General features: G+C 59.9%; 3 protein-coding genes across 4 annotated transcripts; 1 reads left to right on the forward strand and 2 right to left on the reverse strand.

Moving 5' to 3' along the window:
* Window positions 1-1,683: 1,683 nt before the first annotated feature.
* On the reverse strand, window positions 1,684-5,785 carry LOC116860156 (testisin-like). The gene is made up of 6 exons (XM_032846046.1): window positions 5,684-5,785; window positions 5,543-5,572; window positions 5,075-5,240; window positions 4,294-4,577; window positions 2,225-2,379; window positions 1,684-1,923 (listed from the first exon to the last, which is right to left on the reverse strand). Exons 1-6 carry the CDS (start codon window positions 5,748-5,750, stop codon window positions 1,684-1,686), a joined length of 942 nt encoding a protein of 313 aa, XP_032701937.1. The 5' UTR covers window positions 5,751-5,785.
* LOC116860154 (serine protease 33-like) lies at window positions 2,749-24,490 on the forward strand. 2 transcript variants are annotated; one of them, XM_032846044.1, is made up of 7 exons: window positions 21,227-21,394; window positions 22,347-22,456; window positions 22,836-22,868; window positions 22,989-23,151; window positions 23,291-23,562; window positions 23,785-23,954; window positions 24,148-24,490. In XM_032846044.1, exons 2-7 carry the CDS (start codon window positions 22,411-22,413, stop codon window positions 24,304-24,306), a joined length of 843 nt encoding a protein of 280 aa, XP_032701935.1. In that variant the 5' UTR covers window positions 21,227-21,394; window positions 22,347-22,410; the 3' UTR covers window positions 24,307-24,490. The 2 variants fall into 2 exon arrangements, with proteins under 2 accessions (XP_032701934.1, XP_032701935.1); XM_032846043.1 differs by lacking the exon at window positions 21,227-21,394 and adding an exon at window positions 2,749-2,795 and having other exon boundaries at window positions 23,291-23,954.
* LOC116860155 (serine protease 33-like) lies at window positions 8,945-13,266 on the reverse strand. Its single transcript, XM_032846045.1, has 5 exons — window positions 13,149-13,266; window positions 12,384-12,546; window positions 11,554-11,831; window positions 10,017-10,183; window positions 8,945-9,297 (listed from the first exon to the last, which is right to left on the reverse strand). Exons 1-5 carry the CDS (start codon window positions 13,264-13,266, stop codon window positions 9,028-9,030), a joined length of 996 nt encoding a protein of 331 aa, XP_032701936.1. The 3' UTR covers window positions 8,945-9,027.
* Window positions 24,491-24,910: the final 420 nt, after the last annotated feature.

Below are 24,910 nucleotides of genomic sequence, written 5' to 3' on the forward strand. Positions count from 1 at the left end.
GTGGGGGGACAAGCAATTCCAATGGCCACCACGTCAGGCCCACTGGTCAGTGACAGGGTCCCAACATCAGCTTGGAGGTTGCTGGACCACGCATGCCCAGGCGCACAAGGCCTCTCTCTGCGGCAGGGTCGTGTCTTCCCCGGAAGACAGCTGGGAACGGGGATGCTGCAGGGGGTAGGGACGGGTGCGTGGAGTGATGAGCCCGAGTTACCCACCTCAAGCTGCTGATTCCCTTCCCAGGATGGCTGAGACCTCTCACCATTTCCGGCCTATCTCAGGAGAGCAAAGGCAGGGGACACTACGGGGTGAGTAAACCAGGGACCCAACACTGCCCCACGATGACCCCCGGGGTGCAGTGTCGACGGTCCCCTGGAGCTCCCTTCCACCCTGGGCCCGGAAACATCCAGTGTGGCCTGCGCCACATGAAGGGGTGGCGGGGGGCCGTGGCTAGACCTCCCGGAGCCCATCACTGATTTCGGGGGCGGTGGTGGGGCATCTCCACCGTGAAGGGCATAGGGCTGCATGGTCATGGCTGGGCCACGCGGGCTCCGGGACCGCCCACGTGGGAAGGTATGGTCAAGGCCACTTAGTGACAAATGGAGAGCTGGGAGGAAGGACTGTAAGGACGTGATGAGCAGGATGATAGAGTGGAAGGAGCAAGGTTTTGGCTGAGGCCTGGAGAACAACAGGGCTCAACCAGGGAAAGGGGGAACATTCTAGACCAAAGGAAGGGTACCTGCAAGGACCCCAAGTCAGGTCAGAGCCGGTCACACAGGTGCCATGTAATAATAGCACGGTGGGGAGTCTCGAGAGGGGTGAGGGGCGACAGGAGGTGGCAGGGTCCCTGCAGGGGTGGGGTGCCCCGCCGGCCAGGAGCCCAGGGAAGCCACAGGCCCTGCTGCGTGTGGAGGGGAGCTCCTCCCGCTGCAGGGGAGGGCAGGAAGGAAACAGAAACCGGGGCCTGCACATGACACAGTAGCCGCCTCTGAGTGAGCTGGTGAGACAGGGCGCGGGCTGGGGGCCTCCTGCCCAGTGGGGAGGACTTTGGTCTTGTTTGTGGCAGCCCACCAGCGTTCGACCACTCCCCATTTGGGGAAGCGAACCCCCTTCCCGTCTCCCAGGATCATAGGTGAGCCGGGAGGTTGGCTTTGCCGACACCGAGTGCCGCCGTGATTTCTCACAGGCCCCAGGGGGACTGTGTCTCAGTTGTCCACAGCGGGACCCTCCCCACTGGGGCTTCCTGGGATTACCTCCCAAATCAGCTTCCTGCACTCCAGTCCTGGTCCCAGGTCAGCCTCGGGGAAAGAGGTCAGACCAGGAGTGTCTGTCGTGTGTGGTGGGGGGCCTGAGCACCAGGGGGTTCAGGACGTTTCCTCCCGGCAACCCCCTTCGTCTCCCCAGGGGCTACTAATGTCCTCCCAGCAATTACCTTTCTGACTGATCTAACCAGAGGGGTCCTATGATTTGCCCCCCAAACCCAAAGAGTGCAGACACCTGCAGCAGGATTCAGGAGTGGGGGCGTGCTGCTGGGGTGACTGGGAGGGTGTCCGGGGAGCCCCCCGGGCCACAGAGGGCTCTCCAAGGCATAGACTCCATCATGCAAACGTGTTTATTAGCAGAGGGACAGTGGGGGATGGGACCTGGCATAGCAGAGGGCCCCAACTCCCAGGCGCTCTGGTGTGCTCAGGCCATCTGCAGGGGGGAGGCCAGCATGAGCAGAGCCAGGAGCAGCAGCTGCAGGGGCGGGGCTGGCCTGGGAGCTCCACTGTGAGCCAACAGCTTCTGCATCCATTTGAAGTGCCTACTGACGTTGGTGTAGACTCCAGGCCGGTTGGGTCTCCCGCAGCCCGACCCCCAGCTCACGATTCCAACCTGAATCCACAGCCCTTTCTTTTCGCAGGCCAAGGGTCCGCCTGAGTCACCCTGGGGAGCAGCGTGGGAGAGCCAGGCGTTGGGGGTGGGGGGGCAGGGGGCCAGTGGAGAGGCGGGGACAGAAGGAGGGGCTGTGGAGGTGGGCAGACTGGGTGCAAACCCCATGCCCCACCCCGGAAGTGAACAAGCCTCAGTTTCTGCATCTGCAAAGTGGGGCCATGGTCTCTACCCTCTGAGGGGGACACAAGAACCAAATGAGGTACAGGGCTATGGGTGGCTCTCAAGCCTGGGGCTGGGGTGGTGGCCTGCCAGGCCCCAGACGCCCCTGGTTGGGCTGGGAAGGGACACTCACAAAGCAGGCGTCCTTGCCACCTTGCATAGTGCCGGCACAGATCATGTCTCCCCATATGTCATAGCGGAAAACAGGCTGCGCGTAGAGGTAGTTACAGATGGCACTGTTTATGATGCCGACCTGCACTTCCTGCAGGACGTAGGGGGACGGCAGCTCTGGGGGGAGGGGGAGACAAAGATGGCACCCTGAGCCTCTCCTCTGCCATCTGGGCAGGAGGACTGGCCCAGGCTACCGGGTAGGGGAGAGGGTCCCTGGGCCAGCACGCAGCCCACTGTGGGCGACGGCAGGCGGCCAGAGCCCCTTCCCGACACGCAGCTTCCCCTCCGCAGCAGGCAGAGAGCAGCGCCTCGGTGGCGGTGGCGGTGGCGCAGGCGGCCAGCAGCCCAGGGGGCGGAGCCGACACAGCTGAGCCTCGGCAGGGGGCGGTCAGGCCATGCGAGCAGGTGGGCCAGCCCGTGGCCTCCCCTCGTGGCCTCCCCTCCTCACACAGCCCCAGGCTTCCAGAACAGCGGGAGCTCTCTGGCCTCCTGGCGCCCTCATGGGACACAGCACCACCATGACCCTCGTTCAGGTGAGGGAAGACGCAGAGGGAAGACTGCCCACCCCCAACCCACACCCCACCACCCCGCCGCCCCCGCAGAGCACCGAGGGGAGCCTGAGCTAGCTGTGAACCCAAACTGGTGCAGTTCCGCAGTCTAGGCCCAGGCCAGCAGCCGAGCCAGGGGACAGCCACAGGGCTGACACGAGAGCGGCCGAGTCGGGGTGGCCTCCTGTCGGCCACGCCCCCGCCTGGGCCCTTCTGTATGAGGTTTCAAAGCTCTGAGCCACCTCAGCAGGTGCGAGCTCCGCTGACCCCGTTCCACGTGAGGCGGCCGAGGTCTCCCACCTGGCACGTGGCTGAGCTGGGCTTGACACCTGCAAGATGGTGGGGTCCAGAAGCCCCCTCCTACCTGCCGGGAGGAAGGGGGAGCCTGGGCCTGGTCGGGACTACCTGTCTGCCCGGGGTCGGGGAGTCTGGGGACTGGGCCACTTGGCTCACACCCGCTCGGCGCTTTGGGCCAGGGGAGGTCTGCAGGGACACTCATCCAGGACCCCAGCTCTCGAGGAAGGTGGGGCCGGCGGTGGGTACTCTAAGCCCCTCCACCCCCTGCCAATTCCAGATGTGTGACCTTACGGACACATGACCCTCTCGGCCAGTGAACCCCAGCTTCTCCACTGACTCCTTCTGGGGCCTTAGGGCCATTTCCCTACCTCTTTCACTTCCCTCATCTGTAAAGCAGGTATAAAAATGTTCCAGCCTCACTCATAGGTAAGGTCCAGAAGGGAGAGAGACCTCTCCCTGCTCATTCCTCAGTCTCGAGAGCCTAGAACAGGGCCAGGTGCACAGCAGGGACGCCAGGAGCTCTGTGTGTTGCTGCTGCTGTGGGAAGGGTGCTGCGGGAACGGGCCGGGCCGGGGAGCTGTGTATGGGGCAGTCCGGGCCCAGGGCCCCTCTGGGGAGACTGTGCCCAGCAGTTTTGGGGAACTCATGGTGAGAGGTATGCAGGAGGCACTTCACGCCGGCTCGAGGACCCCCGGAGAGTTGGGTGGGAAGCCGAGGATTGTGGATGGCTTGAAACTGCAAGAGGAGACTCACGGGCTCAGGGCTCCAGGCAAGGAAGCAAGGCAGGGAGATGGAGAAGGTGTGGGAGAGCCAGGGTGGGGATGGCTGGGTGCTGGCTGGCATCCATGCCGACGTGGAAAGAGTGCTTGGCTAAATCATTCGATGCCCGAGGCCGCCTGAGGCCCTCCCACAACCCCAACACCCCTGCCGTCTGGGGGATGCAGGCCCGACCCAGCTGGCCTCCCTCTCATTGCAGCTTCTGGCTCACAGTCTCTGGAAGGGAGAAGGAAGCTGGTGTGAGGACAGGAAGTCTGTCCTTTCAGGGGAAGCAGGAGGGACGGCAGGTGATGAGACAAGTGCCGAGCGGCCCCAGGAGGGACCCAGCTGCACCCAGACCTAGGTGCGGACAGAACAGATGGTGGGGCGTGAGGCTCCCCCCGCCCCAGGCCCCTGCCCACAGCCCTACCCTGTTCTTCTTCGATGTCCCCCCAGCCAGTCACCCAGCAGTCGGTCCGGTTCTGGAACTCAGAGGAGGAGGTCAGAACACAGATGGGCTGGATGTACTTATTGTAGGTGACGGAGGAGGACAGCTTCAGCAGGGCGATGTCATAGGACGAAGCCCCCAGATACAGAGGGCTCAGAATGATCTCTTCCACATTGTACCGGTTGTAGTAGGCCTGCAGGTTCCAGATAGACGGTGAGGAAGACAGCTCGCCGAACTGGACGGACCACTCGAACGGATCACTGTGGCTGGCAGGGACGAGAGAGCAGGCAGGGTCTTCAGAGGAGGCCCGGCCCCTGAGCACACCTGATGTCTTGGGCCGGGACGGGGGTGGGGAAGCAGGATGCCTCCCCCAGGGCCTGGTCTGGCCACTCAGCCGGCCGGTCACCTCCCGCAGCCGTCCTAGAACAGTGAACAGATGCACAGGACCAGGGCGGGTGGAGAACTCGACCACCGTCCTCGCCACAGGACAGGCCCAGCACTTACCCACCGCCTCCCACCCCCAGTACACCTCCACCTGGACCTGGGATGAGGAAGGGGACGCCTGGTGCTGTCATTTGGGAAGAAAAGAAGACAGAAAAGAACACGACACAAAAGTGCTTGTGAATGCTCTGAAGAACATTCTAGAAGAAGGGGAACAGGGTTTGCCTCACGTGCCTGCAGCCCAGCCTGGAGCTCAGGAGAACAGGCAGGCCATATCCGCACCCAAAGGGCGCATGATCCGGCCCGCCTGCCCCAGACTCACTCTTCAAAGCAGTGCGCGGCCGTGAGCACCCAGCGGCGGTTGAGCAGACTCGCTCCGCAGCGGTGGGAGCCCCACAGGCGCAGGCTGCCCTGCCACGGCCAGCGCCCCAGCTCCGAGTCCTTTCCGCCCACGATGCGCGTCGGAACGGTTCGTTGGCCGCAGGGCCCTGGGACGGACAGAGGGACACCGGGCTGAGCTGCAGGACCCCGCCCGCCCGCGCGAAGGGAAGGGGCTCCCGGGCAACAAGGGCGGGCGCACGTCGGGGACCCGCCGCAGGGGGGCCGGGGGAGCCCGGGACCCTCCCCACGAGGTCCGCGGGCGCCCGCCCCTCCCCCCAGGGGCCCGGCAGTTACACGTGAGCAACGATGAGTTCTCGAAACCTGGGTGGGGGGAGAGGAGAAGATGAGGCGCCGTCTGCGCTCCGGCTCCGCGGCCCGCGCGGGGAAGCGCGCGTCCTGGGCGTCTTACCTGCAAACAACTGGTCCTCTTCCTCCAACTCTGGGGGGCGGGCGGGGGGAGGGGGACGGGTGAGCTCCGCCCGGTCTGTACAGGCCCCACCCCACCCCCGCCCCCAGCCCTTGGGCTGCCGGTACCCCTGCCTGAGCTCACCCTGCGCCCCGAGCTCCGCTCGCACCAGCAGCTGCGCCAGAAGCAGCGCCCCGACGCGCGCGTCCATGGCCTCCTCTCCCGCCGCGTGGCGCCCCCTCTGCTTCCGCCCGCTTGGGGGCCTGGCCCAGGCGCCCCCTGGGGGAGAGGGAGCGCCCGCCACCCCGGCCCCCACCTCCCGGCCCCCGCCCCCTCGGACATCTCCGGGAGGGAGGGGCCCGTGGTCCGGTAACCTCGGGCCTCCTGGCGCAGGGCTCGGAGCCCCAAATTGGGCTGGGTCCAATTTGCACCCGCGCGCAGTTCTGCTTGTCGGCGACCCTGGGGTCCTGGCCACCCCCCCAGTTTCCCCCGTTCCTCCAGCCACCCCCTCCTCTGGGAAGGTCCGCGTCGGGCCCAGGGCCAGGACTCCCGTGAGAACACGTTGACACATGCTCCCTGAGCGCCGTCGGGGGCCTGGCAGTAAGGGGCTGAGCCAAGAAGAGAAGATCCCTTTCTTCCTTTCTTGGGGGAAATGGTAGTCTCGGGTCTTGTCAAGCCCTGAGCCCACTCCAGGCCAGTAGCTGGCAAGGCAGGCCGCAGCCCTCCTCATCCTCCTTCAGTTTACATTTTGGAGGTTGAAACCACCTTTACCAAACTTACTTTCTTGCACAGGGTCCTTGGGGGAGTGAAATGGCCTAAATGAGAGAGACACCGGGAGGTTATCCATCTCGGCGTCCCTGTGACCAGTGACTGTCCCAGTGGGGCTTCCGGGAGGGCTGTGACTTCTTAGTGTCCTTGTCTGTGTCCTGAGCGCTATTGGGCATGTGGTGGTATAGGCAAAGTTGTGAGTTTCCCCGCATCAGCTTCTGGGGTCCTTCCAGGCAGGGGAGCCAGTCTGGACTGGCAGGGGTGTCCCGAGGTGTCCACTCTGTGGGAGCCTTACGGGTGGGCCAAGCCCCACAACACACTCAGCTGGGCCTGGGCAATGAGTGGCCAAGGGATCAGGTGCTGGAGGCAGGAGCCTGGGCTCCCCTACCTGCATGAGCAGGAGAGTTCCGCACGGTGCCCTCAATGCAGGCACACTGAGGGGGACACCAGTGAGAGACACTGGATGCTTGATGACCCTGGAACCTTCTCCAGGTATTGAAGCTGGCCTGTCACCAGACCCCCTTGACTTTGCACCCTGGTGTGCCCCCCACCAAATCACCTGCAGAGTGAGAGGTGGTGGGCACTGGCTCAGCCAGGTGGACTCAGGGACTGAACAGGTCCCTGTTGGAGGCCGTTGCTAGGTGGGACTGGGGCCCCAGGCATGGCAAGGGGGCAAGATTTTCCCTACGACAGTCCCCCTCTGTGGCCCTTGGCACCACAGCACCATAACTGGCCAGTCTCCTGCGAGTTCCCCACGGCAGGGGCCCGTGTGGCATGCTGTGCCCGCGCCTGCCTGCTGGAGCTGCACAGAGAGCCCAGGCCGTCCCTTCTCTGCTGCAGCCCAAAAGATCGCTTCCGCCGCAGGTCCAGGCTCGCCCAGGGCCCTCCTACCTCTGAATCCCTCCCCTCCCCAGCTGTCTTTTCCTAGTGCACCCCGAGCTTGCTCCAGCCTGGGATAACCTCTCCCTGCAGACTTCAGATCTTGGTGCCACAGCAAGCTCCATGTCCCCCTCCTGCTCCCCAACTGTCTCACTGCTCCCCTGTACTTCGTAGAAGTTAGCGATATCCAAAAGGATCTTGTTTGGTCACGTGTGCATCTGGCTGTCAGCCTCCAGGACCTCTGTGTGACAGGCTTGATGTATGTGGACTTGAAGGGTTGACGGAGAGCCAAGGGAAGGAGGGTTGGAAGGAGAAAAGGTAGAAAAGGAAGGATGTGGATTGGCAGAGAGTCTCCCGGGTTGGAGGGGCCCTGGCTCTCGAGGTCCCTGTTGTTGCCTCCCTGAGGGCCTCCAGGTCTCCTGGCCTGGGAGGAGTGGTGTGGAGGAGCACAGGGGAGACATCAGTGGCCCAGGAGTGGCCCTGACCATGGGCTTCATCAGGTGTCCCCTTGGAGCTCCTTGGGGGCTGTCAGCTCCTGGGGATGGAGAGGCAGGGTGTGCAAGGCTCAGGTCACTGAGACCCCCTTGGTAGGTGAGGCGATAGCCTGTCCTCCTCTCGCTCCCTCATGTACACTGTCACGTTCGGCTGCCACCCCAGGAGGTGCCTCCAGGGGAAGCGCCTGGAGTAGACGGGCAGCAGCAGCCAGAGTTCGTGTCTGTTGTTCATATGCACAAGGGACTCACATTCGTCCCTGGGGTGCCTGGCTGACACGTGTTGGAAACGCGTGTGGGGCCTCGGGGGTGTAGTCACTGCAGCCGTGACCCTGGTGGTCAGCCCATAGTTGTGGTCTGGGCCCCAGATGATCCTGGAGATCTAACATGGGCTCCCTCTCCCCCAGGGCGGGCCGCGCAAGGGGGCCTGCTCTGACACCTGTGGCTCAGTGCTCAGGCCATCCCTCGCCGCAGCCCCCCATCCTACCTGCATGGCTGCTCCCCCTCCCGGAGAGGCCCAGCGCTGGGGATGGGGGCAGCTCCCTGGCTATGTGGCCATCGGGAGACAGCCCTGATGGGGACCCAGAGGCCCTGTGCGTGCAGAGAAGTCTCCAGAGAGGGGAGCATGGGGTTCCGGTGGGCTCAGCAGCAGGGACTGGGGACGCTGTGGAGAAAGGGCTGGAGGGGTAATTGGGGGCTCCAGAGAGTGAAGGGGTCTCAGCTTGCTGCTCGGGGGCAGAGGGGGCCACTGAAGGATGGGACCACTCGGCTCACCTGTGCATGGGAGAGCCAGGCATAGGCCAGGGTGGGGGCTGTCCCAGGACGGGGGTTGAAACTCCTACCAGCACAGGCTCAGGTTGCCCTCATCTCCTCCCAGCTCCTGCCCAGATATAAACCCAGCCCCCCTCAGCCTCAGTTTCCATGTCTGAAGAACTGGAAATAAGAGTAACATGCACCTCTCAGGGCTGCTGTGAGCACCCAGCAGCACCCTGGTGTGAGAGCTCCCGCAAGTGGGAGCTGCCTTCCCGGACACTCTCTGGGGCCCGGAGGCTCAGGGAGGAAGGGCCTTCTGCCTGCCGGCTTCTCTTTATTGCCTTTCAGACAAGACAGGCCTGCAAAGGCACCCGCCCTGTGCTGGGGGCTGGAAACCCCAGTGCCACAAGTCCCCCAAGCGGCCAGAGGAATCCCAGAGTGTGTGTGCGCCCTGGGACTCAGACCTGGATGGACGGTGGTGGAAGGGGGCCTTCCTGGGAGGGCTCTGGGAGGGGTTTCCAGACAGATGCCGCAGACCCCAGAGAAAGGGCCTGAGTTTCCACAGCAGAGGCTGAGTCTGCAGGGCTGGCTGCCTGGTTAGGCCAGCCTCAGGGAGGCAAACGTGTCCCCCAGCAGCCCCAGAACCAGCAGCACGGGCGGGAAGAAGAGCCCAGCAAGACGTGGAGAAGAGTTTTCGGTGTGTAGGTCCGAGCCCGGGATGGTGCTGGCAATCCACGTGGCGTACGTGCTGACGTTGATGTAGACTCCTGGCCTTTTAGGAAGTCCGCAGGCAAAGCCCCAGCTTACCACGCCTGCCTGGACCCAGACTCCACCAACGTCACAGACCAGGGGTCCCCCGGAGTCGCCCTAGGGACAAAGGAGGAGTCCAGAAGTGTAGGGACTGCGAGGGGGAAGGAAGTTCCCAGGGATCTCCCTGGGCCCACCAACCTCCCTTCAGCTCGGCTAGCTAGGTCTGGTGGACTGAGGATCGGCAGGCTGGATGTTTCTGGAAGGCAGCAGAGGTCTGGGAATTCTGGGCAAACTGTCTGGCAGGTGGGAGAAGCAGTGGCACGGGAATGCCGCGTTCTCCAGATACAACTGTGCATGTCAGGGTAGGGGCTCAGGGGGCACTTTCGTGTTGCTAAGAATGCTGTTTGCTTCGTTTGGGATGAAAAAAAATCTGTGATAAAACAATGCTAAGAGGGAGTGTGAGATAACGTGCCTTTCGCCTGTGAAAGCAGACAAGGAAAGACAGTAACAACCCAGCCCAGAAGTCACCTGGTCCTGGGGGCCATCAGCTCAGAGGCCTTGAAGTTCTTTTTGGGAAAGAAAAAAAGATCGTTCTGGGCCCCAAAGAAGAGCTATAGGAATAAGGATAGGGTCACCGTTTGCTTGAACGCTTTTCAAGTATTTCATTTCTGATAAAACCGATACGATACATTTAAAGGGAGACAGCGGGGAGAGAACATGATTTCTATTGGAATTGACTCTGGTATTTAAAGCAACGTTGCCCTCCTCCACCCTGAGGGTGCAGGGGAGTGGGAGATCCTGCGGCCCGCCCCCCCTCCCGGAGGGCGCTTGCTTACCCCACAGGCGTCTTTCTGGCCACTCTCGAAGCCGGCACAGAGCATGTCCTCGAGGATGATGGGCTCCTGGATGGGGGTGTCCGAGTTCTCGTGGTAGTAGCCGTCACAGGTCGGGGCATCGATGAGGGGCAGGGACAGCTCCTTCAGGGTGAAGGGCGGGGGCAGCGCTGGGGTGGGGAGCAGAGCAGGGCTCAGATGGGGTTGACTGTCCACCGGCTCTCACCGGCCCATCCCTGCTGCCCCGTGCACAGCGGGACCGAGGACAAGAAGCCTGTTCTTGTCATTTCAGCATTCCACTGCTCTGCCTCTCCAGGACCCTGGGCCTGCACTGGTGTCCGGGAGTCCCTGACCCACGAGCCTGGGTGCCAAGGTGAGCCTGCGTTGAATATTCAAAGCACAAGGAAGAACCGTTCCCTTCCTCCCTCTGGCGGGGCATGCACAGACGTGCGGAGCTCCCCTTGGGCTTGGCTGCCCTCCCAGTGCCCAGGCCAGGGCAGGATTGGGGGGGCGGGCTGGGGACACACTGGGGTGCTAGCCAAGAGCCAAGACCCAGTGTTAGGGCCTGGCCCTGGACACAAAGTGTAGTCAAGTCACTTCCACCAGATGACCCGACTGTTCGTGGCTCTCCAAGGCTCTGGCCAAAAACGGGTTGACGTGCGCCCCTCAAAAACTCAAGCCCACCCCGCACCACAGAATGGGAGCTTTGGTGGAAATAGGGGCTTTGCAGATTAATTCGTTAAGATGAAGCCATATGGGATCCAGCAGGACAGAAAAGGAGGGGACACGTAGGGGCACACAGAAGAGAGGCCATGTGAATATGGGGATAGGCAGGGGCACGCAGCCACCAGCCGAGGGACACAAAGCATCACCAGGAGCCACCAGAAGCCAGAAGGAGCAGGAAGGGTCCTCCCTTGGAGCTTCCAGAGGGAGCCCGGCCCTGCCAACACCCTGAATTCAGCCTCGTGCCATCCTGAACCGTGAGAGCTTACATTTCAATGGTTTGAACCCCCACCCCAGCCTGTGCTGGTTTGTCGTGGTGGCCCAGGACACCGATGAGCGGTGATCGTGCTAACAGTGACCACGATGGCCCCGCCACACTGTGGACCTTGCTTCTGTCCTGCCCTGTGGGACATGCCTGACATGTATCATCCCCTGAAGGCTCTGCTTCTCTGAGGGGGCAGCCACAGCCCAGCGAGGCGGCCGGTGAGGTCACTCAGCCAGGGCAAAGGCCAGGAAGTCTGGCCCCAGTTCCTGTGCCGCGAGGATGACGGTGGAGGTGGGGGACGTGCATCGCATTCTCCAACCAGTATGGGGCGCGTCAGAAGGGCCTGGGCCCCAGTCTGGGCCAGCATTCATCCTTGGGGTGTCGTGTGCTGGGAGGGCAGCCTGGGGAGCCTGAGGGAGGGTCTGGGGTGGCAGGCTGCTTGTCCACGCTCGGGGCCGTATTTCCGGGGCTGCCCTCTGCCACGCGCACAACAGTGTGTGCGGACTCCATGGCCACCCTTTATGGGGCTCCTCCCCGCCTGGGCGTCCTTACGTATACTCAAGTCGATGTTCCCCCAGCCGGTGACCCAGCACCAGGTGCCATGATCCAGGGGGTCTCCGGGTTTGGGAAGACAGACCGGAAGGATGAGGTCACTGTAGGTGACAGGGGAGGCCAGCTGCACCAGGGCGATGTCCGCTCTGCTGGTCTCCTGCAAGTACTCTGGGTGGATGATGAGTTCAGCCACCGCTCGGAGCTCCTGGGGCTCCTCGGCCTGGGGGTAGGAGGAGATGGAGCCCAGCAGCACAGAGTAGGCAGACAGCGGCTGCTTCCTGGAGGTGAGAGAGTCCGGGGGGGTGAGGGGTGGTGTCAGGAAAGCTGTGCCGGGTTTCACCGATCGGGGGAAGGGACCATCTTGATTTGAGGGTCCTGACATTATAGACAGCTTTGCAAGCAGAGCACATGCCAGAAACGAAAAGGACCCTGTTTACTTCTCAAGACATCCCTGCACAGACCCCAGCAGCCCGTCCATCCGGTGAGTGTGAATCAGGCTTGAGAGGCGGTCACCTGTCCACGTGCCGTCCAGATGCTGGGCAGTGGACTGGAGGCCTCAGCTTCTCGAGAGATCCCCATATGGGAGCCTTTGGTCTCTGGGAAATGAATCATCTCACCAGGGATGGAGAGCCGGGCGGGGTCTGTCCCCTCCCCCACTCTCCCCAGGGCCGGCCCCAGGACAGGGGCCATCCTGGCGGATAAGTGATGCTCCAGAAGGATGTTCCTTCACACAGCTCCAGATGCGTGGAAGGCTGTGGTTCAAATGGGGAAGGGAGGGTGTCGGGGAGCACGACCCCCAGCTCAGAGCCGTGCCCCCTGGAGGTACTCACTGGTCGAAGCAGTGGGCCGCAGTCAGCACCCAGGCCTCAGCGATCAGGGTGCCCCCGCACACATGCTGTCCCTCCTCCCTCAGGCTGGCCTGCCACGGCCACTCGCCCAGCGTGGCGTCCTGCCCCGACAGGATGCGGCCTGACACGTGTGGGCGTCCACACTCTGCAAAGGGAGCCATGGGCCGGCTAGGCGTGATCCCGCCTGGGATCCCCTGGCCCCCCAGACCTGCCCTCGCCAATCCCTGCCACTCACGGGTTGGCACCTGGTCCCTCCCAGCCTCCCCAAGGTGGACTTCCTTGTGATGCAGGACCCTCTGCTGGAGGGAAGGACTTGGTGGCCCTGGGAGGGCGGGGCGCACAGCCGCTGAGTCGCTGAGTCAGGGGAAGTGGGAGCTGGGGGGCTGGGTGGTTTTTTCAGGCTCAGAGGGGAGAGGGGAGTTGGGAGCCGCTGGCTCAGGGCTCCTGTCTGTGGCCCGGTGCCTGCCACTGTGCACCTGGCCGGCGGGGACGGTGAAGGGGCTGAGGTCTGGCAGGGTCTCCCAACATCAGAGTTCCTTAGAGAACATGCCCCAGCACAGGGTAGAAGGGGCAGGGAAGGAATTACACACTCCTCTTGATCTGCCCCCTGAATGCAGGACACTTTCCCGATTCCTACGTTTTATCCGTTTCTCCAGAAGGACCCATCCTTTCTGATGCCCCTGTCAACCCGGGCCCCAGGCTCACTGTCCTGCAGTGGCCGTCTCCCCACCCCAGGATCTGTCCTACCTGAATCCAGGCTTCTCGCCCAGGCACGGGTCACAGAGAGGTTGGCTGGGAGGGGAGTGCTCTGCTGGAGGGCCGTGGGGAGGAGGGCGAGCAGGGTGGCAGTAAGGGCCAGCTCCATGGTGTGCTCCAGCCCCCACTTCCGGGAGCAGAGTCCACGCACTGAGGAGCCGAAGACGACGGCAGTCTAGCTCGAGTGCTGGGCTTGCCCCGGGGTGGGGCTGCCACCTCCCCGCCTCGTCCTCGAGGCCACCAGACTGCTCCTGGGCACAGGGTCCTCGGCCACCCCCACGTCTTTGGCCAAACCCTCAGGACCCGCCCTCCCCTTCCTGCCCTGGCCCCGGCATCAGAGCACCCACCCACCCCCACCACGTCTGGGGCACCCAGCGTGTGCCAGCCCTATGTCAACCGCGCCTCTGCCTCCCGATTCCCCGGGAGCTGTCACGAGCCCCATTTTACAGCAGAGTCAGTGAGACTCCCGCGGTCGAATGACGTGACCAAGGCCCGAGAGGGGAAAAGCCAGATATTTCGACTTCGTGCTCTGCGCCGCAGTGCGGGGGGCGGAGAGGGGACTGCCAACCTCGGACACACTCCGCTCTGCTCTCTCAGCTGCTCGTTTTCACCCTGGGGCTCTGAGGGGCCTAAGGCGGGACCCAGATGCCCGAAGAGTGAGAAGAGACATTCCTCCAGGAGCCGCTGGAGAGCACAGCCCTGCCCTCCCCCCGCCTACACACATAGCGAGCTCCTGGACGGGCCCTGCCCTGCGCTGGCCTTACCTCTCTAGAGCTGCGGGCCCCGAAACCAGAGCCGAGCAGCCTGGCCCCTGGGGGGAGGAGGGGTGCAGGACACTTTCCCTGATTGCTGAGTTTTATCCATTTCTCAAGAAATACCCATCCTCCCTGATGCCCCAGGTCAGCCCAGCCTCCAGGCAGCTCCTTCTCCAAGGGGCTCATTCCCTCTGGGGGGCATGGTGGGCTTCCGAGCAGCCCCAAATACTTGATTTAGGTCCAAAGCATGTTCAGTGAGTACTCTGGTGTTGTTGCTTTTTCCATCTCCCAGATCTCTTGATTTCTGAGAAAAATGTGGATTTATTTGTATCCTGAGTATTTGGAACTTTTTTTTTTGCTTTGCGTATTTCAAAGCTCTGTTGTTGGAGGCATAATCTTGTCAGCGACTTGTAACTTGCGTCAATGTAAAATATCCCTATATTTCATTCTTAAGACTCCTAGCCCTGGGGCACCTGGGGGGGTCAGTCAATGGGGTCCCCAACTCTTGATTTTGGCTCAGGTCACGATCTCAGGATTGTGGGATTGTGCCCCAGGTCAGGCTTCAGGCTGAGCACGGAGCCTGCTTGAGATCCTCTCTCTCCCTCTCCCTCCACCCCTCCCACTCGGCTCACCAGACACCTTGACCTCAGACTTCCAGCCCACAAAGAACCATGAGAAGGAAATGCTTGTTATCTGTGACCTCCCAGCCACTTTATGGTATTTTGTCACAGCAGCCCAAGTGGATGAGGTCACCCAGCAAAGCCTTTGATTCAGAAGTGATGTCACAGTCCTCTTCCTCGGTGTGGGCTCACGCCATCCCTTGTGTCTCCTGACCTTGTGTTAGGAATGTACAGAGGAGGGTGGCAGAGAGATACCTTCCCACCGCAGCCTTCCAAGCGAGGCCAGGCACACGGCAGGGGACATGGCGGGGCTGACGGTCTGCTGACCTTCCCAGCCATCTAGAGCCCTGCCTTGTCTTTGCTCTCAACCCTTGATTTTATTTTACTTAAAACACTTTTTGCTACAGCAAAATTTAAATATACACAGATTAGAGGAGAACAGGAAACACCAAGTCGTCACCCAGCGTAGACGACTGTCCGCTGTGGGACCGACCTCGTGTGTCCCTCCCCGTCGGCACTATTTTCTGTCCTGCCATCTTCATGTATTTTTGCTCTGAGGTCTGAACAGGTTTCTCTACCTTTTCTTCAAATTTGCCGGTTCACCCTTTAGCTACATCCATTTTCTCATTCAGCCCTTGCCCCAAACGATCTCTCCCAACAGCACCTTCAAGGTCTGCCCTTTCTTGTTCTCTGCTCACTCTTTCCCTGGGTAATTCTTGTGTCCTGTTTGCCAGCACGGTGGAGGAGCTTCCTGGGGACAGCAGCTAGGATCCTCCAAGTCCTCTCCTGTCCCCTGTCATCTCTCGGTTCTCCTGGAAGGCGGTGCCGTTGATTCAAACAGATGTTTCTGGTGTGCGCATGGGCTTTCCGCGAACATTGCTTTGTCCTTGGTGGTTGTGCAGTGGTCACAGACTAGTGCCAGGCCGCCGACGCTCCCCCCAGGCACTGGCCAAAGAAAGCAGGGGCCCTCGACCAGCTACTAGGAAATCACCTCTGAGCCTCTGGAATGTCTTGCTTGACGAGAGCATCTCTGTAGACACGAGCCTTGTGCCCCTTCAGATAGTTAACGCTCATAGTGTGGCCGCCGGCAGGGTCTAGGGCCACCCTGCGCCCTCGGGACCTCTGGAGGCGCTGATGTCGCCACAGGGGCTCTGTGCTCATGGGGTGGAAGCCGGACAGTAAAACCTCCAGACCCCTGGACTCACTCACAGGCGTGTTCCCAGGGGGCAGGTCCCTGCTGGGAGAACCCAGCTCCGCCCATCGGACTCTTTGAGTCAACTTGTCAATTTCTGCTAAAAGGAGCATTGGGATTTGGAGAGGTATCGTGCATTGCTTTGGGGCGTGCTGCCATCTTCATTATGTGTCCAATCCATGGACGGGGATATAGTTCCACTTGTTTAGGTCTTTAATTCCTTTTCCCGGGGACCCTGGGTGGCTTGGTCCATTAAGTATCTGCCTTCGGCTCAGGTCATGATCCCAGGGTCCTGCGATGGAGCTCGACTTGGGGCTCCCTGCTCAGCTGGGAGCCTGCTCTCCCTCTTTCCCTCCCCCTGCTTGTGCTCTATCTCTCTCAAATAAATGAAATCCTTTTTATTTTTTTTATTTTTTTAAAAATTGTATTTATTTATTTGACAGAGAGATTACAAGTAGGCAGAGAGGCAGGCAGAGAGAGAGGAGGAAGCAGACTCCTTGCTGAGCAGAGAGTCCGATGTGGGGCTTGATCCCAGGACCCTGAGACCATGACCTGAGCTGAAGGCAGAGACTCAACCCACTGAGCCACCCAGGTGCCCCAAATGAAATCCTTTTTAAAAATTTCTTTTTTTTCTTTCTTTTCTTTTTTTTTTAAAGCTTTTTTTTTTTAAGATTTTATTTATTTATTTGACAGACAGAGATCACAAGGAGGCAGAGAGGCAGGCAGAGAGAGAGGAGGAAGCAGGCTCCCCGCTGAGCAGAGAGCCCGATGCGGGCCTCGATCCCAGGACCCTGAGATCATGACCTGAGCTGAAGGCAGCGGCTTAACCCACTGAGCCACCCAGGTGCCCCTCTTTTCTTTTTTCTTTCTTTCTTTTTTTTTTTTTTAAGAGAGAGAGAGCAAGAGAATATGCAAACTCGGTTTTTTAAAAATTTCTTTTTTTCTTTTTTTTTTTTAAGAGAGAGAAAGAGCAAGAGAACATGTAAACTGGAGGGGGGGAGCAGAGGGAGAAGGAGAGAGCGAACCTCAAGGAGACTCCATGCTGAGCACAAAGCCTGGTGCAGGGCTAGATCTCACAACCCTGAGTTCATGACCGGAGCTGAAATCAAGAGTCAGACGCCCCCCAGGTGCTTCTAGGTCTCCACGTTCTTTCAGCAACGTTTTGTAGCTTTTTTGTGCATAAGTCTTTCATCTCCTGTTAAATTTATTCCCTTTTTATTACTTCCGATGCTTTGTAAATGAAATTTCTTATTAAATTTCCTTTTAGAATTGTTCATTGGTGGTATAACAGACTCATGTCTCGATCTTGGACTCTACGATTTCACTGACTTCACTTATTAACGTAGTCCTCTTTTGTGTGTCCTTTATGATTTTCTGTATATAAAACCACATCGTCTGTGAGTAGAGGTACTGTCACCTCTTCCTTTCCAGTTTGGAGTGTTTTATTTCTTCTTCTGGGCTAACCGCCCTGACTAGAACTTTCAATAAAATGTCAAAGAGAAATGGCAAAAACTGGCCTCATTGTCGCCTTCCTGACCCCAGGGGAAAAGCTTTCAGTCTTGGACATTTGGTATGATGTTAGCTGTGGGTTTTTTACAGCCGTTTATCATGCTGAGGGAGCCCCTTCCGTTCCGTTTATAGAGGGCTTTTGTAACGAAGGAGTTTTGGGATTTTGCCAAGTGCTTTGCCCGCATCAGTTGACCCTGTGGTTTCTTCCCTTCGTTTTGTTCATGTACAAAGTCCATCGAACTGATCGATTTTCACCTGTGGAACCACGCTTTCATTCATGGGCCAGATCTCACTTGGCCATGACATACGGTTGTTCTGAGATGTGCTGGGTTCAGTCTGCTACGATTTGGTGAGGACTTGCACACAAGCATCCGTAAGTGTTATGGATCTATTGTTTCTGTCTCTCGGGATGCCTTGTCTGGGACACGGCATCACCATAATGCTAGTCCCGGGAATGAGTTAGGAAGTGCTCCTTCCTCTTCTATGTTTTGGAGGAGTTCAAGGAGGATGGGTGTTCATTTCTGCAGATGTCTGGTGGAATTCACCGTTGAAGGCCTCTGGTCCAGGCTTGTCTTTGCTGGGAAGTTCCCAGCACACATTCAGTCTTTTAATTGCTCTGTTCAGACGTTCTGTTTCTTTCTGATTCTGTTTTGGTAGTGGGTCTAAGATTTTGTACCTCTCATTGCTGTCATCTAATTTGTTAGGGGTACAACTGGTCATAGTCCCTTACGGTCATCATTATTTCTATAAGGTCAGTAGTAATGTCCTTACTTTCGTTGTCATTTTTGTCTGTCTTTCAAAGAACCAAATTCTGGTTTCGTTGATTTCCTCTCTTCTACCCCCAGCTTGATTTTGTCTGTTCCTCTCTTTACAATCTCCTTCCTTCTTCTCCCATTGAGGTCAGTGCACTCTGCTTTTTCTATTCCTGAAGCTGTCAATCTAAGTACATTGGATTTTTCTCCTGTGTTAACGTCGCCGTTCCCAGCTGTAAGTTTCCTTCTGAGGGCTGCCCGTGCTGCGTCCGTTAGTTTTGCTGCGTCTTATTTCCATCTGCATTCATTTCAAAGCGTTTTCTCATTTTCCTTCTAAATTTTTTTTTTTTAAATTCAATCCATTGGTAAGGAATATGCTGTTTCGTGTCCGCACATGCATGAATTTTTCAGTCTTCTGTTAGCGGCTTCCAGCCTCAGTCCCCTGTGCTTGGTGAAACTTGTCTTTTCTTTTTTTTTTTTTTTTTAAGAGTTTATTTATTTATTTGACAGAGAGAGACACAGCAAGAGAGGGAACACAAGCAGCAGGAAGCGGAGAGGGAGAAGCAGGCTTCTCGCTGAGCAGAGAGCCCTATGTAGGACTCAATCCCAGGACCCTGGGATCATGACCTAAGCGGAAGGCAGACGCTTAACGACTGAGCCACCCAGGCACCCCGGGGAAACATTTTATATAATTTCAATCTTTTCTAATTTCTTGCAGCTTATTTTGTGGCTAGACCTATTTTCTGTCCTGAAGGGTGTCCCTCGTGCCTGAGAGGGACATGTGTTCTGCCGGTTGTCCGGGCAGGTTCTGTCAGTGTGTGTTAAATCTCGTTACTGTGCGGCATCCTCCGGCCCTCTTCCGGCTGACCTCCTCTTTGGCGGTTCTGCTCGTTATTAAAAGTGGGGTATGGAGCCTCCCACGGCGGTCAGAACGTTTCTCCCACTCGTTCTGTCAATTTTGCTCCATGTATTTTGGGTCTGGGTATGAGTGTAGATGTTGGTCATTATTTTGTCTTCTTAATGATTTTGACAGTTAACAGTCTAGAATGTTCTTGTTTGATTCTCACAAGTTTTAACTGAAAGTCTGTTTGTCTGACGTTCAGACACAACCTCTGCTCCTTTCTGGCTGTTGTTCGCATGGCCTGTCTTCCCCCACCTTCCATCTTCAGCTCCGTGTGCTGCGACTCTAAAATGTCTTGCACGCAGCATGTGGTGGGGTCCTGTGTTTGTGATCCATCCTGCCACGGGGCTACTCTGGAGTATTTAGTCCACTTACATTAAAATTAGCTACTGATGAGTAAGGACGGACCTCTCCGGCTGTTCTGTTTGCTTCTTGTCGTGTCTAATAGCTACGTCTATGTCCTGGATATTTTTTATTTCCTCCCTTTGTGTTTCATTGATTTTTTAAAAATATTTTATTTATTTATTTGACAGAGAGATTACAAGCAGGCAGAGAGGCAAGGAGAGGGGGAAGCAGGCTCCCCGCTGAGCAGAGAGCCCGTCGTGGGGCTCCATCCCAGGACCCTGGGATCATGACCTGAGCCGAAGGCAGAGGCTTAACTCACTGAGCCCCCCAGGCGCCCCTGATTCACTGAGTTTTATTACTGTCCTGTGTTGATTCCCTTCCCATTTCCTGTTCTGTTTTTGTAGAGGTTGTCCCGGGGATGACAATCAACAACGTAAACTTAACTTCATTTTGTTTTATTCAAGATTTTCCTTTTTTTTAAATTTTTAAGTACTCTCTACACCTGATGTGGGGCTTGAACTCATAACCCTGAGGTCAAGAGCCATATTCTCCACTGACTGAGCCTGCCGAGCGCCCTTATAGCAATTTATTTTGAATCAATACTGGTTCAGCTTCAGTAGTATAGAGAAATTCTGCCCCTGTACAGCTCTGTTCCCCCCTGTTAAGCTGTTAGTGTCCCGTTTCCATGTCGTGTAACCATGAGCAGAGACGTCCGATTGCTTTATGCATGTGTCTTCAATTATGCAAGGAGAAAAGAGAAGTGACAAACCCAGACTGTAAGAACACCTCTACCCGTGCCGTCTCTCCTCACGTGAAAGGATGCAGTGTCCTTTGCAGAGAACAGCTCCCTTTCGCGCTCCGCGTCACGGTGGGTCCGCCCGCGACGCCCCCTCTTGGCATCTGGTTATCGGAGAATCTCTTAAACTCTCCCTCGCTTCCTGAAGGGTAGTTTTGCCCAAGACAGAATTGTCGCTTGACGGTTCTATTCTTTCGCCGCTCGGAATAGGTCGTCCCTTTGCCTCTCAGCCTCCTCCGTGCTATCTGAAAAGTTTGGGGGGCAAATCCTAGGACCGCCTCTGGTTAGATCCGTCAGAAAGGTAATTGCCGGGAGGATACTGGAGCCGGCCAGCTCCCACCTCGAGTTCACTCCACGCCCTCAGAGGTGGCTGTGTCCCCAGGGTCCCTTGTCACTCTCCCACTGGGCTCTCCAGCTGCCCCACAGGGACCACCTCTGGCCCCACTGCCGCCAAGCCCTCAGGAGGCCGCTGAACCCCAGGTCATAAAAGGTCAGGAGCCCAGGGAGGACAGGAGGGAGCTGCTTTTATTCTCCTCGCCCTTTTACTGCGTTTGAGTGAGCCAGGCTCCCTGGTGGCGCCTGGGCTGACCCCGCTCTTCACAACGGCCCCTCACAGGAGAGGAGATTGCGACGCTGGGGGACTGCAGAGAGAGCGGGCCACAGCCCAGTGTCGGACACCTCGGGCTGGAGCACAGGCTGCCGGGGTCAGTCCTGCGGCTGCCCTCCGTCCGTCCGCCCGCATCCAAGGCGGGCACCAGGTTCCCTCTCCCGTGGCCCCCGCCCTCGCTGCCTGCCCGCAGCCCCGCTCACCGTGCTCACCGGCTCATTGGCTGTGCTCCACGCGGGACATTGCTCTGGCCCTCAAGGCCCGCTATGGACAGAACGTCTCTGTCCCCTCCAAAATTCACGTTTTGAAGCCCACCCTCCCGCGTGACTGTATTTAGAGACCGGCCCTTTATGGAAGTAGCCAGGGTTAAGCTGGGTCCTGAGAGCGGGGCTCTGGTCCCCTAGGCGGGAGGCAGGAAGAGCCGGCGGGCGGGCGCTGAGAGACAGCCGTGGCCTAGGCGCCAGGAACAGAGGTGTCAGGATGGGACCCCCCTTGCCGGCACCCTGTCCTTGGGCTTGGCAGCCTCCCAAACGGTGAGACACGCTTGTTTCAGGGCTCAGTGTGCCTTTCTGTTCTGGCAGCCGGAGCAGAGACAGACACCCAGACCTCACCTCCCAGGGAGGAGATGAACAGCCGTGAATCAGGCCTCCTCCATCACATGTCAATGCACACAGTGACATGCCTGGGACAGAGTTAGGGCTGGGCAGGAAGGCACCCCAAGAGGCCGGGGCGGAGTGGACAGCTGCGGGATGAGGAGGAGGTGAGCCGGCAGAAAAGAGCTCCAGAGACTTCTGGGTGGTAGACACAGTCCAGGCCCGACCCCCCGACCCTGGTTCCCAGCATCGACCAGGTTCACGGAGGCCAGCAGCCTTGCTGTTCCGGCCACACCAAATTCAAGAATGGACTGTTCCTCAGGGTCAAGTCTGCTTCTGGTCAAGCAAGGAGTGCTGGCGGCTTTGAACCAGCCGTCCCTCACGTTGAATTAGTGCAGAGTGGGGAGCTGGGTAGAGCTCGGTGTGGGCGGCCGCGCTGGGATTTCTGGACAGAATGGTAGTGTTCACAGGCTCCATGACCGGCACGAACAGCAGCCAGGAGCCGGGATCAGGTTCAGAGATGAGCTGCCAGGGATTCTCCAGCGCTTCCTGGCCTGACCGCAGCCCTCCGCCCCTATCCTTGGCCGCCCGAGCCCAGGCCCCCACCCCCAGCTCCCAGGACCGTGGCCCAAGCCAGGTGTCCTTTGACAAACCCAGGAGTCCCTTTCCTGCCACCTTGAAAGTGCTGCTCAAAGCATCTTTGTTTGAGGCTCCACTGGTGAAGCCACAGCCCCGCCCTGGCTCCTTAATCACCCCCTGGCCAGGCCCCCACCCCCTCTAGCCCTTTAAGCCCCCAGGTCCTCCCCTGCGCGTCAGCAGGGAGGGCACCGGCCAGAGGGTGAGAGCAGGCTTCAGGGACTGTCGGGCAGGCGAGGGCGGCCGGCAGGCAGAGGAGCTAAGGTGGTGGGATGGGGGCCTGGGGAGGCCAAGGGGGCTCAAATCTTGTAGGAGCTGGGGGGACAGGTGTGGTCCCTGGGGCGTGGGCAGAGGGCCGTGCATAGGACCTGTCTCCGTCCCCCAGCCCCAGGAGCCAGGATAGATCCAGGACCAACCAGGGGCTGAGGGAAGACAGAGGGCCTCTGGGGCCTGGGCTAGGACCCTCCTTCCATCTCTTTGCAGGCTCTGACCAGAGTCCCCCACCCTAAGCTGTGCCACCCTTACCAGGCCCAGCCCTGAAGACACCATGAGTGGGGCTTCCTGCCTCGGGGTGTTGGTCCTACTGCTGCTGGGTGAGTGGGGGTCAAGGGCTAGGGGGGGTCCCTGATGTCCCATCACACCCCTGTCTGGCCTGGTTCCCCTAGAGCACTCGGGGACACCCTAATCTTGGCTTCACTGGTTCCGTTCTCCCTGTTGCTGACCGTGGGCTCTCTAAGCTCCTATGTGCTCATGTGTGTAGGGGTGTGAGACCCCCCTCCCATCAGGCTGCCCTGGGGAGGGTTAAATCAGGTAACCAGGCCAGTGTGGTGATTGCACAAAAGCCTGGCACCTGGTCCGTGTGACAAGTATGTTCCACCCTCCTTCCTAATCTCCGACATCCCTCCCCCGAGCCCCGTTATCTGACACCAAATTCCTAATCCAGGCCTTTCCCTTTGCTGCTTCCTCCTCCAGGAGCTGCTGGGACAGCGACGCGGGAGTCCGCAGGTGAGGACGCCTCAGAGTCCCTGCACTCTCGGCCCGGCGTCTCCCCGACCCCACCCACCTCGCAGCCTACCCCCCACCCCCGTCTTCTGCCCTCCCTCGAGTCCCCCTTGTCCCCCGCAGACTGCGGGCAGCCCCAGGTGTCGAGTCGGATCGTGGGAGGCCGGGACGCCCGGGTCGGACAGTGGCCGTGGCAGGCGAGCATCCAGCACCGCGGGGCGCACGTGTGCGGGGGTTCGCTCATCGCCCCGCAGTGGGTGCTGACCGCGGCGCACTGCTTGCCCAGGTCGGCGGGCGGCGGCAGGCGGCAGAGGCGGCGGGCGGCGGGGCCCCGGGTAGGGGCGGGCAGCGGGGCCCCGGGGGGCGGGGCCTAGGGCGGGGGGCGGGGCCTGGGGCTCCCTCGCCAGCTGGGCCGGGTCGTGCAGGCCTACGCTGCTGTCCGAGTACCGCGTGCTTCTGGGGGCGCTGCGCCTGGTCCCTGCCTCGCCCCGCGCGCTCTCGGCGCCCGTGCGCAGGGTGCTCCTGCCCCCCGACTTCTCCGAGGACGGCGCCCGCGGCGACCTGGCGCTGCTGCAGCTACGCCGCCCGGTGCCCCTGAGCGCCCGCGTCCAGCCCGTGTGCCTGCCCGAGCCCGGGGCCCGCCCGCCCACCGGCACACCGTGCTGGGTCACCGGCTGGGGCAGCCTGCACCCGGGAGGTGAGGCCGGGGGCGGGGACGCCTCTCCATCACCCTCTGACGGGAACCCCAGCCCCGCGCTGTCCCTGTCCGGGACTCGGCGCGACCTCTGGGGAGATGCTCCCTGTTTGTCCTCCTCCCAGTCAGACGGCGAGTCGTGCCTGGCCCGCCGGGTCAGGCTCGTCAGCCCTGGTCTCTCCCAGCTCTCAGAAGTCCTCCTCCCACCCCCTGCCCCGACCCCAGTGCCACTTCCAGACTGGCGACCTCTGCAGGGAGTGAGGGTACCACTGCTGGACAGGCGCACCTGTGACCGTCTGTACCACGTGGGCACCGACGTGCCCAGCACTGAGCACATCGTGCTGCCAGGAAACCTGTGTGCGGGCTACGTCCAGGGCCACAAAGACGCCTGTCAGGTGCGCAAAGCTGCCTGGAGCCCTGGAGTCTAGGTCCTGTGCCTAGCACCCTCCCTCCTTCCCTGGAACCCAAGACCAAAGGGCCATCCATCCTGGCCCCTAACCCGGAGGCAGCACCTCGGGGACTGGAGCCCTGGGACTGCCCTCCCACATCTTCAAAGGGCTGAGACCTAAGCTTGCCTTTCTCCTGCAGGGTGACTCTGGGGGACCCCTGACCTGCATGAGATCTGGGCGCTGGGTTCTGGTGGGCGTGGTGAGCTGGGGCAAGGGCTGTGCCCTGCCCAACCGTCCAGGGGTCTACACCAATGTGGCCACTTACAGCCCCTGGATTCAGGCTCGCCTTAGCCTCTAACGCAGTCACACTGACCTGGAGCCAGAGGCTGGGGTCCCTCTGAGGACCTGCGCAGTCCCCCCGCCTTGCACCTCCGACTTGAGGCTCACGGGTGGTATCATCCACCTGTCCATCCCTGTCTCCTCTGTAGGGCCCACCAAGCCCTAGCCACCAGCCCTCCTCCAGGAGCCTCCCGTGGGGTGGAGGGGGGCTGTGTCACAATCCCTCCCTTTCCCTCCCCTTCCCGCTCATATTACCCTTCTCAGCTGCAGCCCTTGGGTGCCCAGAGACAGGCAAGTCAGCTGGTGCGCCGTCTGGCCTCTGGGTCCCATTTGTCTGTTTGTCTGGAGGAAGTCGGGGACAGTCAAAGTATGAGAGGGATTGAGGCCCAGGAGATGCTTCTCCATGGCTGCGGGGGACCCCCAGTTGACAGCCGGCGGGGAAGCCCCTCCCTGCCACAACCACAAGGAGCTGAATGAACCTGGGACCCAGTGCCCCCCCCACTCCTCCCAGGCCTCCAGCTGAGAGCCCATCAGGCCACCCCACAGGCCAAGCCCTTGAACCCAGTGGAGCCCTCCCAGACTCGTGGCCCCCAGAGCTGTGACTTAATAAATGTGGGTGTTGC

This window comes from Lontra canadensis, unplaced genomic scaffold, assembly GCF_010015895.1.
Source record: "Lontra canadensis isolate GAN:19392208 unplaced genomic scaffold, GSC_riverotter_1.0 scaffold171, whole genome shotgun sequence".
In the NCBI taxonomy this organism is placed as follows: Eukaryota; Metazoa; Chordata; class Mammalia; order Carnivora; family Mustelidae; genus Lontra; species Lontra canadensis.

Bases quoted from the DNA above. Each gene is read 5' to 3' on its own strand.
- LOC116860156 (XM_032846046.1), bottom strand. From the start codon at position 5,750: ATGGACGCGCGCGTCGGGGCGCTGCTTCTGGCGCAGCTGCTGGTGCGA. The intron at 5,573-5,683 runs GTGAGCTCAGGC...CCCGCCCCCCAG, and splicing joins AGCGGAGCTCGGGGCGCAGG to AGTTGGAGGAAGAGGACCAG. The intron at 5,241-5,542 runs GTAAGACGCCCA...TGTCCGTCCCAG, and splicing joins AGAGGACCAGTTGTTTGCAG to GGCCCTGCGGCCAACGAACC.
- LOC116860155 (XM_032846045.1), bottom strand. From the start codon at position 13,266: ATGGAGCTGGCCCTTACTGCCACCCTGCTCGCCCTCCTCCCCACGGCC. The intron at 12,547-13,148 runs GTAGGACAGATC...CTCCCTTTGCAG, and splicing joins GGCGAGAAGCCTGGATTCAG to AGTGTGGACGCCCACACGTG. The intron at 10,184-11,553 runs GTAAGGACGCCC...TCCCCACCCCAG, and splicing joins GAACATCGACTTGAGTATAC to CGCTGCCCCCGCCCTTCACC.
- LOC116860154 (XM_032846043.1), top strand. From the start codon at position 22,411: ATGAGTGGGGCTTCCTGCCTCGGGGTGTTGGTCCTACTGCTGCTGG. The intron at 22,869-22,988 runs GTGAGGACGCCT...TGTCCCCCGCAG, and splicing joins AGCGACGCGGGAGTCCGCAG to ACTGCGGGCAGCCCCAGGTG. The intron at 23,955-24,147 runs GTGCGCAAAGCT...TTTCTCCTGCAG, and splicing joins GCCACAAAGACGCCTGTCAG to GGTGACTCTGGGGGACCCCT.